The sequence below is a fragment of the Psammomys obesus genome, unplaced genomic scaffold (assembly GCF_907164565.1).
Source record: "Psammomys obesus unplaced genomic scaffold, mPsaObe1.curated_primary_1811, whole genome shotgun sequence".
Taxonomy (NCBI): Eukaryota; Metazoa; Chordata; class Mammalia; order Rodentia; family Muridae; genus Psammomys; species Psammomys obesus.
Genome location: NW_026585895.1, coordinates 7001743 through 7021752, shown reverse-complemented (window position 1 = coordinate 7021752; position 20010 = coordinate 7001743). Strand labels below are relative to the sequence as shown.

The following is a 20010-nucleotide window of genomic DNA, read 5'->3' as shown; positions in this document are numbered from 1 at the left end:
GGACTTATACATAATTATATGTATTTTAAACAGTACTTCCATATAAAACAGAAATTGTCAAGGAAAATATAGTATACACCTATTTAGATGACTTAAAGATGACAGTGGAAAAATCCAATATACGTTTTTTATAAAATGTTACAGAACAACAATTTCACTCCAAGACATGTTAGCATAAAAAAGAAAGACACAATGTAATATTTCTAGAAGTGCAATTCATGTAAATAATGTGTGGTTTATGTATGCTGCTATACTACTGATATTTAACCAAAGTAAAGGTCTGAGCTTGTTTTTCTATGAAGTGACGAAATCAGAGCTGAAGAGGAAGAACACCAAGCCTATTTCTGTACAAATGTAGTTGCTGGCCTCCTCATTCTATTTTGCCAAAAAGAACAGCAAATATCTGGTCATTCACATCTGTCACACTTTTGCCAAAGTTACATAAATTACACACCCTTAACATGAATGCAGCTTTAGAACTGAAGGTCTAAAATACCAAATTAAATGTTGTTAGGAAAAAATGAATTTCCTTGCTTAATCCTTTTGGGGGCTGGCATCCTGTTGTGGGCACAGTGTTCTGTCCTACAGGGTGGGAGACAGTCTCCTGAGCCTTCACACTCAGTGCCAGTGTGCTCTTCATAGCCCTTTCTCAGGGAGTGGAAAAAGCTGTTTGAGAGTAGTACCTCAAAAGCCACTTAACCCTGAGTGTTTACACTTGAAACCACACTTTACCTCCCTCCTCTTCTTCTCCTTCTTCTTCGTCCTCTTCCTCTTCCTCATCTTCACTACTTCCAGCTTCTTGGTCTGAGTTTGAATCACTGTCTCCTTCATCAAGAATTTCTACAAAGCAAAGTAAGTTTAAGAAGAAGAAGAAGAAAAAAAAATCAATGAGCTAGATACATGTACCTCATCCTGATAAGTTAATTCTCATTTCGCCAAATCTAATTTTAACTGTTTACCTGCCAAAAAACAAACAAACAAAACAATCACATAAGCCTCAGGTTATGTATGGCAAGAAAGCAATTAAAATGACTTGATGTTATTCTTTGCCAGGTAAAATATCCCCTGAGATGAACAAGGAGATGAAAAGAAGAAAGAAAAGGCACAAGATGTTCTGTGTGAGCAAGAGCACCGGGGTGGGGGTGGGGAACCGGAGCTCAAAGCAGCATTTCAAAGTTTAAATGCTATCTTCAGAAAGAGGGCAGTCCATAATGAAAGCTAAAGCCAGATACAGAACACAAGTGTGCAGAGTTAAGAATGAATATGGAATAAGGGGATCATTCTAGAACTTACTGTATTCACTTTAAGCAAACAGAATGAATACTTTAAATTAAAACATGTAATTGTTAAATTGAATATTACAACCAATCTAATTTTTTTTTTTGCATAAAACTATGATAGAAGTTTAAATACCTTTAACAAAATCGGTAAAACATCACTTTATTACTTCTTAAAATAAAACTTTTATTCAGATCTAAATGAATATACAGGAAAGATCACACAAGACCACATCAACAGTGTAAACGACACAGACTGAAATTATATACCTTGCCCAGTGGTACTGTTAGAGCTGACCAAAACTGCACTTTCTCATTTATTATAGTCACTCAAGTTTTCATACAAAGTTTTAACCCACTTTTAGAAAATTCTAATTTCTTTGTATTTTGCAAAGCAGTGTAAATCAGGAACCACACACTGAATGTTAGTGGAGAATTTCCTGCTGCAGGAACAATCATTTGCTAAGCTTGCAGGGCTTCCATTTGGCCCTTACCTGACATACAAATCTTAAAACCATTTCTAGCAAGTGCAACTCCAAGAAACAATCCAGTGTTTAGCTGATTATGCAACAGAGCACAGACTCTGCAAGGAAGAAACTATTTAGTATTCAAAAGTAGGGAGACAGGCACTCCTGCTGTCTTCCCAAATGCTGTAAAACCTAACACACAAGTACACCTGGGTCATGCGAAGCTGCTAATTACTAAAGCTGCGCTCACTCCCTGCTGCGGTCATTTTTATGCCAGTTCCAAAGGAATGTTTCACCAAAGATGAAGGTCAAATGAACTGTCTGATAGTTTACATCACCCTCTTTTCTCTCTCCTTAGAATTAGCTTCCCCAAATTCCGTAGGCACTGGCAACTGGATTTCATTAGATGAATAAAACAATGATTCAACGAATGGTCTATGGTTCCCTGGGGGAAACTGAAACTGTCAGATGGTCTGTGAGGTCAACACTACTTTCCTAATAATTCCAAGGTATTCTCTGCCTCTCACTGTATTGCTACCTACAATAGCAGTCTAGAGCGATGGGGATGAAGACTGCTGCAATCTAAGAGCAAATCAAAATGCTAAGATATACCAGGAGTCCATGCTGCTTTCTGCCACACCCGCAGCAAGAGAAAAACCCTATTTTGATTATAAATGTCCCCGATGAGGATGAAAATATTACATCTCCATACTTGAACAACAATATAGCACTTGTATTTAGCACAGACAGATGGACAGTTTGGTGATTACCTCAAGGACATGGTTGGGGTAACTGTCTGAGCCTAAGATAAAGCAGAAACTTTTTATTTTTATTTGGGAAAAAATGGGCAATGTCATATAGAGATATTTTTAGGTTATTTGACAAGCATTTTCAAATGTAACACACACTCTCATGCAAAAACAGCATACAAACAGTATTTGCCACCATAACAGAATTTAAGTTTGTAAGAGCAAATCTAGTTTTTGCAAAATTTGTATTTATCCCTCAACAGCATCCCAATACTGGGACAAACTTCTGAGGAGATAGGTGGCAACATTAACAAATGGGAGTTTTGATATTCTCCTAACACCTTAACTTGACTTAGACAATGTTCATGTGCTAACATTTATATATTTATATATATAAATTTATATATTAATATATATATAAAACACAGTGAAGCAAGATGTTCCAAATGACTAACACGTTGCAAAATGAGGCATGATGTAATGATCTAATAGAAGTGACACATACATGAAAGATTTTTAACACTTAACTTGGTGTGAAAATTCAGTGATACCATTCAAGATTTCAAACGGAAATCAACTTTTAAGAAATTACTATCAGTTAAATATTGTTGTAGTATCAAGGAGGGATAACACACTTATCTGCAAAGACTATCACAATACTCGTCCCTTTTCTAACTCCATTATATAAATGAAACCAGAACAAGCTGCAGCAGGCAGAATCCAGAAGGACAGAGGATCCATTTCCTAATTAAGTCCCTTTGCTTGATAATGATTTTCATAAAAATGTCACTTATGTTAATGTACACCAGTTGACTATTTTTAAATGAGTTAATATGTAAATATCAAAATACCGACAGATATAACTCAAAGAGACTGAAGCCCTTCAGAGTCTACTTTTAAAGACTATTAAGGACTCAAACCCACAGAACTTGAGAACTACTGTAATAAAAAAGCACAATCATGTACCAGCCAACTGCCTAGACCCTAATGGGATTCCCAAGTTTACACTAGAAAGAAATCATAGCAGGTATTCAGGTGGGACAAGTCCCTTTTTAGGGAAACTATAGGGAAAGGAGTCCAAAAGCAAAGGAAGAATGGGCTTAAGAAACAAAAGTCTAAGCAGAAAAGGAACCACCCCAAGGCAACGGAGAGCTTTTAAGAAACACCACAAAGAGAGTTAGCACGTGAAGAAGCGAAGAGCAGGCTTCACTGGGGCTGAACTTCTGTCTGGGGACAGTCAGGGCTATTGACATTCCTGTCAGTTTCACAGAACTATCTACTTTGCTTCGAATGACCCAAGCTATTTGTCAAATTTACATACCTTTTTTAATAGCCTTGTACTTCTCTTCATTCTCCATAAAATTAGGATCCATCTTGAAAACATCTTAAAAATAAATAAGAAGTCAGGTGTTTATTCCTGCATTGACATGTTGGTGCCCACGTCCTGCTTCCCATGGCCTCAGCTTACTGAGAACATCTTCTGGATTGTAGTCATCCTCCAAAGGGAGCATATGTGTAAACTGATCATCCTCTTCCACTAAATCAAGTCCTTCTGGAATCACAGGGTGGTCCTTGAATCCATCCTTCCTTACAGCAAACATAACTTCAATCATGTACTGGACTCGTTTGTCGATTTCAGACTCATGAAGAATGTTTCGGAGGCGTTCAAAGATAGCTGAAGTTAAAAGGAAAGAAAAGACAATAAAAACCAGCTCTCTACCACTAGAATAAGAACAGATAAGAATACAAGCTGGGTGGTGGTGATGCAGCCTTTAATCACAGCACTGGGGAAGAAGGGGCAAGTGGATCTCTGTCAGTTCAAAGCCAGCCTGGTCTTCAGACTGAGTACCAGGACTAGAGAAACCCTGCCTTGGAGAGAGGGGAATGTGTACTTACCATTGATTCCTCTTGGCGACACCTGGGTTAGTTTGAGGCCACACTCCTTGAGGAAACCAATAGCTACCTCGACACTGTCATCTGTTGGTCTCTCCAGCAGCAACGTGAGCATCTCCAGGCACAGAACCTCATGTGCCTTAATTAATTGTGACACAGGAGGAGACAAATAGTTTTACACTACTGACCTGCCACTTTAAGCATAAAGTAGTATACTATAATGATTACAATGTATATAATAGCTTTTCTATACATCTCACCATGTAATTTATAATTTCTTTAACTCACTACACTGAACAGAAAGAAGCATCTGGTTTATGTCTACAAGTAGATGTATTTTAATTTACAAATAAGAGGAAGCTGGATCCTTGAACTGGTTGCGAGTGCTAGGGATGGAACTCAGGTCCTCTGGAAGAGCAAGTACTCTTAACCACTGAGCCATCTCTGCAGCCTCAATTTTTTTTTTTGGTATCCTTTTCATGGTGGCAACGTTTTATATCTTCTCCAAATTCAATCTACTATGTAATCCTACTAAACAGAAAATAGTCCTTAACTTATGCAAAAATTGTATCATAAAATATCTTTAAGATTACTGACGCTGAATTATGACTATTTCCTTTTTATCTATGTATTGATTTGTACTCTTTGGTGGCAGTACTGGGAAGGAACCAGGCCTGGCCCTCAAGCATGCCAGCCAAGCACATGCCCACTGAGCTGCAGCCCAGATACTTCCTCTTCAGCTGTCGAACTTCCCACCTGGATCAACTTTTAAAATGAACACTTATAAAAACCACTCTGTAGATTAAAATACGATTTTACAGGAAGGCACTGCCATAGGATGCCTTCCATATGCACTGATGAGCTAGGTACTTCTCTGAGTTGACGGGAAGAATCTAAGCCTCAATTTAAGAGAGTATCTTTACCCTGCACAAAATTAGAAACATACTGCTTTTGAAGGGGCGCATACGGGGGAATGAGGTTAGTCATACACCACTGCAAGAAAATTTTTACATCTAACTAGAAAGGTAAAAATAGTTAATATTTCAACTATGTGGTGGTAGTGATTCTAATAAACTAGTAGCATTTCAAAACCAGAAAAACATATCTGCTGTTACAGAAAGGTTAACTGCTTCCCTGATTTTAAGTAAGCAATTATTTAAATCATACAACAACTAATTAGGTTAAAATGTAAAAGATTTCCGAGAGCAGAGACTGAAAAGAACTGCACTTCAGTATTAAGGAAGTAGGATTAAGTGTGCTAAAACCGTTCCATGTACATGGTGTTACAGTAAGAAGGATGGTACATATGTGAGAATCGTTGACTAGGAACATAAACAGTTGTATTTTCAAAGCTGGGTAGAAAGTAAATATAATCCACAGAAGAGTGGATGAATAAAAAAATGAAAAACAAACAAAACATTATATACACTTAAAATACATCAAAATTACTCTATCGACTGTATTTCACAACTATGTACTTGTAAGTGAAGTTTATGATGGTCTCGGGAACACTTAGTATAAAGGAGAGGAAGAAATAAAACTACACGCATTTCAAAAGGATGCCAATTACTTAATTTCTTATATTTCATAAACTGGCCCTAAATATGAGTATAACATTAAGTTAAATTTTTCTTTATGTCAAGTTTAATTTTTAATAGTGATTAGTATTTTTAATGAAGTTTAATGTAGTTTCTGTTGTATGTGTTCATAATCAGCAAAACCTAACAAAATTATATAAAAATAAGTCTACCTCAACTTTTTATCTGTAAAAATTAATATGTAGCCACAACAGAAATTTCCCATATTTATTTTTAGGGAACACGTAAGTTAAAACCAATTAACGGGGACTGGAGATGTGGCTCAATTGGCAGAATGTGTGCCTAGCATGCAGGAAGCCCTAAGATCCATCCTCAATATTGGACACTATGGTGCATGGCCACAGTCCAAGCACTTAGGACTCAGAGGCAGGAGGATCAGAATTTGAAGGTCATTCTTGACTTCACAGTGAGTTTATAGCCATCCTGAGAGGAAGGGAGTAAGGACAGAAGGAAGGACAGAAGGAAGGAAGGAATGGGAAAGAGAAGGAGAAAGGGAGGGAGGGAGGGAGGGAGGAAGGAAGGAAGGAAGGAAGGAGGGAGGGAGGATGGACCAAACATTGGAATAGATTTTGGTGATGGGATGACAGCAAGAGATGAATAGCCATGGGGCCTGAAAAATGTGTTCACATATTAGTTCACGTGCTCTGCCGTGCAACTGGATGCATATCCATGAGGAAGTCAGTACAACATTTAATAGGTGACATATGCTAACAAGTGAATAAACAAACAAACAAAAAACCCAGAAGACATGCATGACTACTGAAGTACTTGTTATCATTTTGTTTTAAATGGCTCTTTTTTTTTTTTTTTTTTTTTTCACATGCACTGGTATTTTGCCTGCATGTATGTCTGTATGAGGGTGTTGGATCCCCTGGCACTGGAGTTAAAGACAGTTGTGAGCTGCCATGTAGGTGCCGGGAATTGAACCCAGGTCCTCTGGATGACCAGTCAGCACCCTTAACCTCTAGCGCCCTGATGTACTTGGTTACAGGCTGCTCACACTGAGCACTGCCTATGTATTAGGTCGTCATGAGCAACAGGCAGAGGAAGGAGTGGAGGGGACACAGCGTTACTTCTTTAGAAAAGAGGACTTAGTTAAACACTACATAGAATAACTTGTGGCTCAGTAACCAGACACTGCTGGGTCACACCAGTCTGACAAAATACCTTACAGCACAGATTCCTCTACATTCAAGAACACTAGGTGCATTTAAAACACAATTGAAATCTCACCCAAGATGATCAATGCTGTGACATAGGGAAATGCCATCAAGACCATGCTCTTGATGCTCTTATGCCACTGAATCCCACCAAGTTTTGAAGATAATTACTTACCACATTTTGGTTAATAAGATGTGCTACAAATTTTGAAGCAGTCAGGCAAAGTTGCTGAAAAGTGAAAGTAAAGATAGTTAACCCAAAAGCTATCAACTTTCCTGTGCCAATAAAATCTATAGTGGATTACCATGTTCCTTAAAAGGGAACATAGGGATAATTTTTTATCCAGCAGTAATACACACGCAGGAGCTATGAAAGCTGGGAGTCAGTCAGTTCTCCTCTTAGTGACAGAAGGTTATGTCAAGATAAGCAGTTTGCAAGAGGCATACAATGAAGGCACTCACTCCTGTGCAGAAGTTCGCACACTTAACTTTTATTGATGCTGGCTTACTGCAATAACCTCATGTGAGTCTACTTACAAGCCACTCATACACACCTTATCATTCCTTCGATATCCTTTCCGAAAATTAAGAATTAGTCTTTTGAGGATTAATTCTCCAATTTGTGGGAATTTTGAGTTGATTATTGCCACAAGAGCTGCATAAACATGGGTGAAGATTGGAGAAGCACTCTGAGCTTGCAGAACAGATCTGGACAGTAACCCTCTATTCAAAACATGAAAAAAGGAGTCAGTCAATCACTTTAGGAAAAATACATAAAACAAGGAAAAGCATTCCCTAGTCATGAACAGAAAAAGCTAAATCTTTATTTTTGCTGGGAAAAGAGTTTATCTTGGTAATCAATTTTAAAAAATGCTTTTATGAAAACAAAACTGTGCTTTTGTTTTTTGTAAAACAACATGAGGATTATTTTTTCAAAAACCTCTCTCTAAATAAATTCCTCTTTTCCTATTTACATTTCATCTAATTAGACTATAAGGATCGGGGAAGACAAAAAACATGATCAAAATATATTGTAGGAAATCTTAAAAAAAAAAAAACCAAACCCAAAGAACAGTCAAGTGAACAAACTTGCTTGAGAGTACACAGTGTAGACACATGAAGTTTCTGCCGCGTGCCTGTCATTGAACAACATGGTTCTGTGCTGGGACACAGGGCTGAGCCTTCAGTTGGAGTAATTTTAGAAGAACAGAGGTAAGGCTATGGAGTGGCCTAAGACGAAGTGACAACACTGCGGTGGGAAACCCACCTGAAAACGATCATGCTTGTATATGCATTGGTAAGGAAGAGGGGTGTACAGCAGGCTAATTTACATTATTCTGAGCAACACAGTGACAGGGACTGGACCGCAACATACGAGGGACCGCTGAGGAGGAAAAGAAGTGAACCTAGACAGAAGCAACCCAAGCCACTTGTCTATGCCTGTTTGTTTTCCAGGGAAAATGAACAGAGCTCTGCTATCTCCAAGGGTAGTGGGAGGCTCTGGGCCAAGCTTCTGCTCCCCAACATGGTACACTTAGTGTAGTCCTATTCTGTAATGACTGTAATCAAGGTAATGTGAAATCACACAAGACAGCACTCAGATTTAAACATAAAAGATGTGACATGTTATTTCTACTTCTTCATTCTTAAAAAAAAAAAATCACCAGTTTCTTCAGTTCAAATACAAAATGATGACCCCCCCCACTTTTCTTCAAATGTATTGTTCATCTTTCCCAGTTACCTCTCATTCTTGCTTTGCTTTAATTAGAACGTGAACTGGGGTAATGGACAAAATAACAAACCCAAAGGTAACAATATCTCAACAGTAAGAGGCCAGAAATTCTTCCTCTAGGATCAGGAACAAGCCAGGCTGCTTGTCATACTATCCAAAGTCAATGTAATACCCATCAAAGTTCTAGTGTCATTTTTCAGGGAGGAAAAACCTAAAATTAATATAGAATATAAAAGAATCCAAACAGTCAAGAAATCTTCAGCAAAAAGAAAAAAGCAAGAGGCATCATATTACCTGATTTAAAACCTAATACTACATAAAGCTACAGTAATCAAAACAGCATGGTACTGGCACAAAAGTTTATAGAAACCAACAGAGAACAGAGCAGAGCACCTAGAGATAAATTCATCCATTTATATGTAATTGGTTTTTTCCTTTTTACAAAAGCATCAAAACATACAATAGTGTAAAGGTAGTCTATTCAACCGTGGTAGAAAGCCAGACATCAACATGCAGAAGAATAAAAACACACCTTAATCTTATGCACACACACAAAGCAACCGAAACTGATGGATAAACAGAAAAAGAGAATCTAGAGAACCACTAGTGGGAAGCACCATGATATTTGTCTAGATTGATAAGCCGCAAATAACCCAAGAAAACTTGACACATTAGAGTGCATTAATTTACAAGGTTTCTGGACAGTGCAAGAAACTGTCAATGAAGTTGAGAGACAAATACAGAATTTGAGAAAGGATCTGCAAGCTATTTGATACAGAGCTAATATCCAAACTATCATCCAATAGGGAATAAACAATACAACCCCGTTCTGAGTATCTACAAAGCGTCTAAGTGGACATATCCAAGACAACGCTCATACCAACTGCACTGCAGCACCATCGCATGAACAGAGTAACGCCACATGATGTACCATCTCATACCTAGGAAATGGCTGCCATAAATGAGCAAAGGCAAGCGTTTCCAAGGATGCAGAGAATAGGAAACACCACACGTGGACTATGAACAGGAATGCACAGTAGTGCGGATGGTAGGGAAAACACTATAAGCCCCGGAGCTACACAGCAACCTCCTTCAGCATTATCGACACGAGCCAAATGGAGCTCCATCCACTGACAGATTGACAAAGACGATCCATCACACACAGGGGAAAGCCCTTCAGCTCTAAGGGAGAAACCCAGACACCTGTGACAACATGGGGATGGACACATCAAAGCATCACATCGTTAATAACAAGTTTAGAGAGATTTTATGTCAACTAAAAACATTAAAGTGCATATCTTAATAATTATTAAGTCTCGTGGATTTAAATTACTGGAGACATTATTAGAGTATCTGTGCAAAGCTATGGCATGATAGCAAATCTCAAAAAGCACCAGCTTTATAAACCTTGCACAATATGGTGTAAGTTACTTAACAGCCTGCATTTTAAAAGAACTACATTTCAAATAAACATCCACAAATACCTTTTAAATGAAGTAGCATCACAAATCAATGTTTACTGCTCACAGAGATGCTATGTTTCCTTGAAAAACTTCCTGTGAGAAACACAAGGCAGATAACTACTACTTACCTCCCTCTGACTATGTTTTCCTGAAGGAGCTCTTGGATAATAATTTTTATATTGGAGATGTTGACCTTGTTGATGAGACCATTGATTGATTTCTTCAGGGCCTCCCAGCTCATCCTCTGGTATGCTAAGCTAAAAATTACCAAAAAAAGAGAAAGTCACATGGGACCAAGGAGCTGAGACACTCCGCAGCATCTGAAAGACCTTCTGCTTCTGCAGCTATCCCAGAGCTGTACAGCTGAAGTTAGACGGCCGTACTGTTGTTAACTTACATTTGGGCATTTTAGCCTCACTTGAACTTTTCACACTTAACTTGATAATGCCTAAAGTCTTTTAAAGCTCTAAAAGTCTACGGCTTTTATTATTTCTCTGTGGAATTTAACTGTGACTGCAGAAAGTCAGAGCCTTTCCCCCAATACTTCTGTTGAAGTCTAGTGAAACTAGTAGGCTTCATGAAATGCATATAATACACAGGATTACAACAGATACTGAAATAGACCTCAACGCCTGAAAAGAATATGCTTGCTACAGTGTGCTATGGGCATCTTCCGACATGAAGTAACAAGAATCAGTAGAAGGCTAAGTATCAATTTTAATTCCAAACAGCATGGTCACAATATGTAGTATCACGTAGTATCTGTGACATACTGATTGGGACTGCACAATATAGTTACACTTCCAATGAAAGAAATGGTAAAATTTAGTTGGGGATTAATAAAAATAAAATGCATTTTTTCTCATCAAGATTCTTAAACCAACTGCCTGAATTCCATGTAGGGACCAATGTAAGACTGGTATGTCAGAGTTCCTGCAAAAAGGAGCAATGAGAACGAGAACAGGGCTGGTAGGTACTAGGTCACTGACACTGCTTAAACCTGCCAGGAAACAACAAGGAAGGGGGCAGACCAACAGACTGACTTGCAATTAATGTTCTGTTGCTGCTTCCAATCAATTAAACTCTTGCTAATTACTGCCCACCCCATGGCAGAGGTCACGCTGTCCCAGTCCCTCTTCATTTTCTCTAGAGAAACAGATCCTTGCTGAGTAACTAACCTAACAGTAAGATATGCTGGCATGTAGCACAGCTCCTGAAAACTGTGATGTCAAGCACAGTGACTTTTCCCAACTCAAGAGCTGTCCTCCAAAGTAAAACCTACAGACTCTTCTTCCATTTCAATGTGTTCCTTCTGCCACGGACAGACCTCCATTACCTATGAAATACCTCCCGTAACGGATTAAAACTGCCTACTATACCGAAGATGAAGTGATTTAATAACACATTTTCTTTCACAGCTGAATAAACTGCTTTGGACTGGCTTGGGAAAAGTGATTACTACTCACTAATTCTTCCAGTGATGCCTTTGTAAAAACACAAAATGCCTAAGGGATGACGAATTTGCACTAAGGAGGGGTCATCTCTAAAACACTCCTAATACTACATTTCAAAGACCACTGTCGGGCCCTATGACACACAAACAGAAACACAGGAAGCTAAAATTCAAATCTCCAAGTCCATAAAAACTGCCTGGCACAGTGGTATCCACTTGTAATAGCTATGAAAAAACAGAGACAGGTGTGTCCCTGCGGCTTGTTGGCCCGCCAGCCTAACCTACTTGGCAAGTTTCAGGCCACTGAGAGACCCAGTCTTAAAAAAAAAAAAAAAAAAAGCACTGCCTCAAAGCTGTCCTGTGGCTTCCATACACACGTGTGGGGACACAAATATGCATGTGTGTATGCACAGACACCCACACACACACACACACACACACAGAGAAACATGAAAAAGTTATAAGCTAATATCAGAGCAATCAGTACACAATGTTCCAAAGGAGTTTCTGAAGTAAATAGACAAGTGGACTGTAATTCATGGTCTCCGTCATGGTAGACCAAGGACATTCTTAACGGGCAAAGCTGATGACACTCCTCTATCCCTGGCTCGTGAGGCTGTCTCTGCTTTGGAGATGCCGCCCATCAACACACCTGTTTTTATCTGTGATCTGCTCCTGCATCATCCTGAGCTTGGCGGGAGGAATGTATGCTCCCCCGGTGCGGGTGAGCAGCGGGTCCAGCTCCTCCTTCTTCTTCTTCAGGGAAGGCTCCTCCTGAGTAGAACTCTGCTTTCCTGCTCGTTCCGGGCTCCTTCTTCCAGGGGATGGGGATTTCCGGGACCGTTTCCGATCCGAATCTCTTTCTCTCTCTCTGCGTTTTTCTCGGTTCCTACTTCTGTGAAGTGGGATGGGGAAGTGGGGGTGGAAAAACATAACATCATTCTTACAACGAACTGCACAGAAAATGAGTGAGACTGTCAGGGATGGAAGGTGCAGGATGGTGAAGCATGCTTCATAGGGAAGAGGATCCATCACCGCAGGGCTAAGGCTTTAGCTGCAATTCGTCCTGGAAACAAGCTGGCGGAGGATGACACTCCTCAACTGAGAGAAGCCCACGTGCTGCAACCTGAGCAGGGCATCCAGACCAGATGACACCATCCAACAATACTGAAGAATCCAGCATGGCAGCAGCTGAATTAAAATGAGTCTAAGTCTGACTGAACTCTGAAAAGGCAACCAATGTCCTGTGAGATGTTTACACTGGAGATGATGGAGAATATTAAGTTTCCAAGTGGGAGAAAGAGTGGCATGATAATTAACACGCACTGGTTTGTGGCAAACTAAACAGAGAAGAAACGAGTTTATTTTCATGCTGTTAAAGGTAACGGTTACTCTTTCCTTCAATATAAGTATCCATCTTCTCTTTCACACCTTTCAACACTCGGCTTATTTTCTCTAAAAACATAAGGAACTTAGAAAAGACAATTTTTGGTGTCTGCTCTTTCCTCAGAGAGCAGTTTGTTCATTTAACTTTAAAAAAATACACTATCTTGAAAGTATTTCAAATATAACCCCCAACTAGTGAGAGAGAGGGATGCTGCAAACTCCGCGCGATCTGCGCGTGGCATGCTCCCACAGCAGAACTACGGAAGCCCCTAGCACTCCGTGCCTGTGGAGAAGCTGGGTGGCCCAGCCGGGGCAGTCCCTTCTCTACAGTGACCTTGCTTGTTCTCAGTGTGCAGACGCTAGCCGAATTAAAACATCCACGACATTTTTCAAGTATTAGCTTTGATATTTGAAGTAAAACCTAGTTTGCTGGCTTCACAGTATGCCTGAGGGCCATGAGACTTTATACTCTTATACCGGACCAAAGGTAAAGGGTAATGCTGCAGAACCTCAGTCCGGGGCTACAGAAACCCGTGGGCTTTAGAGGCAAAATTAAGAACAAGCTGTAGAATCAGTTATCAACCAGAAAACGTGTTGCCTAGAGAGATAGAGTAGACAAATTTTCCAAAACTCAAATAAAAGCCATTTACTTAGGAAAAAACAACCCTATAAATCAGGAATTTCACTCACAGTATTCCTCTGCCATACTACAGGAAAAAAAAAAAAATCACTCTGTATCTGAAAACCTCCACTTTCATTTAGTGTAGTTCCTAGGTAAAATGACAGGATGCAACCCATGCTGAGTTCAACATGCAAACACCTTGGTAAAGGTCAGATGTATCTGGGCTTGACAATGTTGTGTTTCAAAACCACCAACTACTAAGCATTTTTAGGCAGGAGTTTCTTCAGCCCCGAAACAGGTACGTCTACTGCGCACACCTGTTGTCTAAAGAGTGAACTCACATGAAGCCCTTCCTAGAAGCCTGGACTCCATTGTTTTAATCGCTGTTTTCATTATACAAAGTAAAGACAATCTGGGCTGGGCTGTACCTTACTAACATGTACAAAGACCCGAGCTAGATCCCCAGCACCACAAACACTGGGCATGACAGTGCACACTGCAATCCCAGAGCTCAGAAAGTAGAAGTCAGAGGACTGGGATCAAGGTCACTCTCAACCTTTTCAGTTCAAGATCAACCCAGGATATGTGAAACCCAGTCTTCAAAACAAAGCAAACTTGCACCATGTAAAAAACCGTTACTTTTCTGCAGTTAAGATCCATGACACTCACCGTGAGTCCACGCTGTCATCGTACCCTCTTCTGGAGCGCTCGTGGTCTGAGTGGCTGTAATCAGAGTAGTCTCTACCCCGGGGAGAGCGTTCTTGTTCTTCATGTCTAACACACAAGAAAACCCAAGTTATACACTGAAAACAACTGTGATGCTTGGAATATACTTGTTATACTTGGGTGTCAATGATGCACATCTTAATGAACTGCTTTAACTAACAGCTCACTGTCCTGGTACCTATCCACAGTCTGAATTACAAAAGCTTCCAGCATGGGCAGAGCAAAACAACTCCTGAAAATAACCAAATTTACCCATCCCGATTCACACTGCCCTTGGTGAAGGAACAAGTCTGGAAATTATACATAATGGGCAGAACAAGGCTACTTTACAAATACTTACTTGTAGCCAAGCTAACAAATGTGACCAATATCAATCAATAACATCCCACTGTTATTCTACTTAAGTCTAGCCCAAACATTTTAATCACTAGATGGTATTCTGGAAACTGCAGTACTGGGAACACTGAATAGAAAAGTAAGGATAGATCCCATTAATCTATTGTTTGACCCTTAAAACTCAATAGAATCAGAGAACATTAAGAGAAATTAAATATAAGCCTATATGGTAATATAAGTTGTGTTTTGTATACATGGCTACAATCACCTTACACTTGCATGTGTCTGGGGCTGACAAAGAGCAGGTGACTGGTGAGGGCAGGAAGTGGTCACAGCCAAGTCCTAAAGCAAAGGACCCAGAGAGATTAAGCAGAGTGTGGAGTAGGAATAAAGTGCACAAGGCATAGGGCGCTTCCCTTCAGGAATCATTCCAGTGACCCTCATGTAGTAAGCGGCACAGCTGTAGTGCTGGTAAGACTGCGTGGTTCACACCCCTGGTACTATTTCTAGAGGGGGTAGTTTAATATAATTATACTATAATGCAAGTAAAAAGTTCACTGTAAAAGGTCATGTGAATGTATAAGCAAGCCATAACAGCAAAAACAGCACTTCAACGTCAACCCGAAAACTAAGAAGCAAGGAGGCCGGTTGGTGGTGGTGCACGCCTTTACTCCCAGCACTTAGGAGGCAGAGGCAAGGAGATCTCTGAGGCCAGCCTGGTCTACAGGACAAGCTCCAGGACAGACAGGGCTACACAGAGAAACCTTGTTTCAAAAAACAAACCTCAAAAGAAAAATTCACCCCTGGCACACAGACAACAGTTACCTGTATTCTGGTGAGGAGCTCCGGCGGTGTGAATTGTGGCTCTCCCTTCTGTCATGACCTGAGGAGTGCTTCCAAGGAGAAAAGGAAGAAGGAATGTTTCACAATTGGTCATGTCAAAAATATATACACAGTGATATGTACATCAGCAAGTTGGCAGTACCTTAGAAATTACTTAAAATCTTTATTTCACTTAATTATTGTGTCTATGGTGTGTATATGTGGGAGTGTGGGCATGCATGTTCCATGGTACACATGTAAAGGTGAAAAGACCAATTTGGGAGCCGATTCTCTCCCTTCATGAGTCCCAGGAACTGAGTCCAGGCTCTCAGGCTTACACAGCAAAGCAAAGATTGCTGGCCCTCAAAACATTTTTCAAACACAAGACTAATTCATGTTACTTAAAATCTGGGTTTAAAAAAATTTTTTTTGTTGCCAGGCACAGTGGCCCACACCTGTAATCCCAGCACTCAGGGAGACAGAGGCAAGTGGATCTCTGTGAGTTCGAAGCCAGCGTGGTGTACAACGGCAGTCTAGTACAGCCAAGGCTACACAGAGAAACCCTGTCTGGGAAAAAAAAAATTTCTTTGTGACTCAGGCCCATTTGAATTACATCAGGTCCTGTCTCAAAAGATTATTTATCCATTTCTTTCTTCCTTCCTTTCTTTCTTTTTATTAGATTTCACCAAGAAATACAATAGAGGGTGAGGAGATAGGTCAAAGCATAAAAACATTCATTGTGTAAGCCTGGTTGCTGAGTTCAAGTCTTAGGGCCTATATAAAAACTGGATGCAGTAGGCGACACACATCTGTAATTCTGCACTCCTGTGCTCTGTGGGAAGTGGAGACTTTTAGGCAGCCAAGGTTCCTATAGGCAGCACAGTGGCAGAATCAACAAAAGACCCTGCCTCAGGGAGAAGCCACCTCCCCTCCTCCATTCATCTCAAACACAACCAAAACATCCTAAAAAGTAAACAAGAAACAAAATGAAGCAGAATTGTTCACTATGTATAATACAGTTTCTATAAAACTTTATACTAAAACCCTAAGCCCCAAGCTGAAGTAGTAGCCCACTGCAAGAGAATCTGCTCCACTTGCCACAGGGCCCTGCATCCCACAAATTCCCCACACCTCAAAACGTCCTAAGTCAAATACACACAAGATCCACCAAATTCAACAGATAACACAGGATCCAGTATTTACTGATTATTTCTCATGAGCTACAGTCATGAGAACTGTGCAGTCATTCAGAGGGACACAAAAGACAGGAAAGATGTGGGAACCGAAGATCTTCACACTCAGAAATTAGTTATGTTTAGTGTGGACATTTTACACAGATTTGTACTGAACATATCAGACCGTGTATGTGAGAAAGATAGAGACAGACACAGAGGGGAGCCAGGTAACAGTAGTTATCCACATTTTCTTTTACAAGCGAGGTAATTATGTTGACTACATTAGGAAGACAGCCTCAATTCTGTGCTAATGATCTTTAACACATCTCCGCAACAGCTGTTGTGAAGAAGTCGTGAATCAGAAGGATTCTGTAAATATGATGGAGTAACAAGCGACCGGCACATTACAGTAATACTAACTGGAGACTGTCAGGAGGGAACAATCACCGTGGCCCACAGCTTTGAATGATGGTGATTTGTGTGCAGATGGAGTGGTGAGAGAAGGTCACTAATTGAAAAACATTTGTAGGTATAATCCAAATATTAAGAACATAAATTCCCTTGTCATAGTTTTAGATTAAATCAATGCAATAGTTAAGAAAGAGTCAAATTTATTTTTAAAATTCTACAAATTTGTTAGCAAACATCAGGTATGTCTTCAGTCATTTGGTCTAAGGACTGAAGAGAGCAGAATGGGGAGGTGGGTGGAGCAAAGAGCTGAGTCTCAGAGCGTTTCTAGTAGGTTCTTCAGGGAGGACAGAAAGAATGGCTCCTGCCACACTAGTGAATTGCTAATGGCTAATTCAAATGAGTGACGAGCGCAGACTGGATACAACTGGCCACGGAGTCGGAAGGACATGCTGACTAAAGCCACCTACTTCTTGTCCAGTGTGGTGGCACAGAAGAGCCATAAGGACCACAGGGGGACCAGGAAGATTCTGAGAAGGGTTCCATGTTCCTCTCCCTGTAAAGGTGTCAGTTTAAAGGTGAGTGCTTACAAAAGGCTCAAAAGAGTTCTCACAAGTCTCCTTCCTCCTGTTGACGCCTGCTTTTAACATTCTGTCAACTACCTGCTGAGCCTGCGGTAAATTAACTGTAGACTAACGAGCATAAATCAAAAGCAGCAGATTTCAGATCAACAGAGGGAAGAATCGACTGAGAGGGCCCCTGAGCCCCTGCCAAGGGAAACCAGTAAAACGAGGCCGACTGTCTACTGAGCACACAGGCCAGAGGTTCACACCCTGGGGAGTGGAAAAGATGACAGTGCAGTTTTGATAAGCACATTCTAAGCACAGGCCATGGAGTTCCGTCTGTCTGTCTCCTTAAAGAAGTGTAAAGGCACAGAGCCAGTGGAGCAGTGGAAGGGATGTGTGCATGTGTTTGTAATTAAATAAAAGTGTACCTTCCCTTTCACTGACTCCATGTCCCAGTAAACAATACAATGGCTTATCAACCACACAGGAGAAAGAAGTTCAAGACCATGCACAGGCCGACTTCTCAAAGCCATGGACTTACTCTCCCAGTGACTGCTCTGACCTCACATGCTACAAGTCTCTCCTCCACCTCTGCTGCAGTCACACTGGACTCCATCGATGCACTTCCTGTTCCCACTTTCTGGAACATTCTAAGAAACCTCTCCTCACATGGCTGATGACCTTCCTTCACAACTTCACAACAGGCCCCGTACTCCCTATTACAAGCTCTAACACACCAAGCCCTAGCTCTACTCTATTTCTTTTCTCCACAGCTCCAGTCTTACAGGTAACATTCTAACAAGCTGCATGATTTACTTTCTGCTTCCTCATACCAGAAAGTAAAACAATGATAAGGGTACTGTTTTGTTCACTACTTTGTTAGAAGTACTTAGAAGAGTCACTGCAACAATTCATTCTTCATTTGTTGAGTAAACAAGTATCTAACGCAAAGTACAATATAAAAGCCCACTTCCATATATACTGGACAGTCATGAGAGAATCTAGATTGACTGAAAGGAGCTACTTGCCTTGCATATATCCCTCAAGAAACCATTCGCCATGAGAATGTTATCATTGCTAGCACTATCTGCTATTATTTTCACATGGACTGCAGGATATTTGATCCCACTGTGAACCCCAAAATTGTGAACCCTGTTGTAAAAACTTTGTTTCTTGTTTGGTGTGGTTGAGCTCTATCACACACCTTTAATCTAAGAACTTTCTGTTTATTGTAAACCAGTAATTATGGTGTGATTCACCCAGGCCTACCACACACCTATAATCCAAGTGCTTTCTCTGACCCCCAGCACCTGGCTCCTGATTCTTTATTGGTAAAATAGAATGGCTGGAATTTCTGTTTTTGTTTATAACATATACACATTCAAATGATTCATGTAGCATCTCATGCATATAATTTATGTATGTCTGTATATGCATTATATACATATATATATACATATTGTGCCAGTTAATCTTATGTCAGCTTGACATACAAACCAGAGTTATATGAAAGGAGGGAACCTCAACTGAGAAGATGCCTCTATCATAAGATCTGGCTTTAAGGCATTTTCTTAATTAGTGATTGATGGGGGAGGCCCCAGCCCATTGTGAATGGTGTCATCTCTGAGCTGGTGGTCCTTGGTTCTATAAGAAAGCAGGCTGAGCAAGCCAGGGGAGCAAGTCAGCAAGCAGCAGCCCCCATGGCCTCTGCATCAGCTCCTGCCTCTAGATTCCTGCCTTGTTTGAGTTCCTGTCCTCAAATCCTTTGATGATGAACAGTTCTGTGGATATGTAAGCCAAATAAACCCTTTCTTCCCCAATTTGATTTTTGGTCATGGTGCTTGGTCATATCAATAGAAACTATAAGTAAGACACAGACACACATACTACTTGCCAACCAAGGTCTTAGGTTCAATCTCTAGGCACATACATACACAGAGAGACGGGGGGGGGGGGGGGGGAGGAAGGGAGAGAGGAAGAAAGGAGATATCCAGCATATTTTCTCAACTGGCCCTCTAATTAATACTATTCCTACCCGTTCCACTTTGTTTGAGATTGTGATGTTGGAGTACGCAGACACCCTCCTACTGTCTGACTGTAATGTTTTCCTTCTGTAAGCGCATTTTGTTAGGAGGACAGGCACTAACTGACCATCAGCCTTTATCTTTAGCTTGTTT

General features: G+C 40.4%; 1 protein-coding gene across 1 annotated transcript in view; it reads right to left on the bottom strand.

Annotated features, from left to right (window-relative positions):
- Cwc22 (CWC22 spliceosome associated protein homolog) overlaps positions 1-20010 on the bottom strand; it is a 50045-nt gene that overhangs the window by 18190 nt on the left and 11845 nt on the right. Inside the window, exons 3-12 of the mRNA XM_055600608.1 lie at positions 15688-15755; positions 14470-14574; positions 12445-12687; positions 10468-10596; positions 7699-7867; positions 7320-7373; positions 4390-4525; positions 3962-4168; positions 3815-3877; positions 733-840 (exon numbers count right to left, since the gene is read on the bottom strand). Of these exons, the coding sequence (XP_055456583.1) occupies positions 733-840; positions 3815-3877; positions 3962-4168; positions 4390-4525; positions 7320-7373; positions 7699-7867; positions 10468-10596; positions 12445-12687; positions 14470-14574; positions 15688-15755 (1282 nt within the window). The remainder of the gene's footprint in view (positions 1-732; positions 841-3814; positions 3878-3961; positions 4169-4389; positions 4526-7319; positions 7374-7698; positions 7868-10467; positions 10597-12444; positions 12688-14469; positions 14575-15687; positions 15756-20010) is intronic.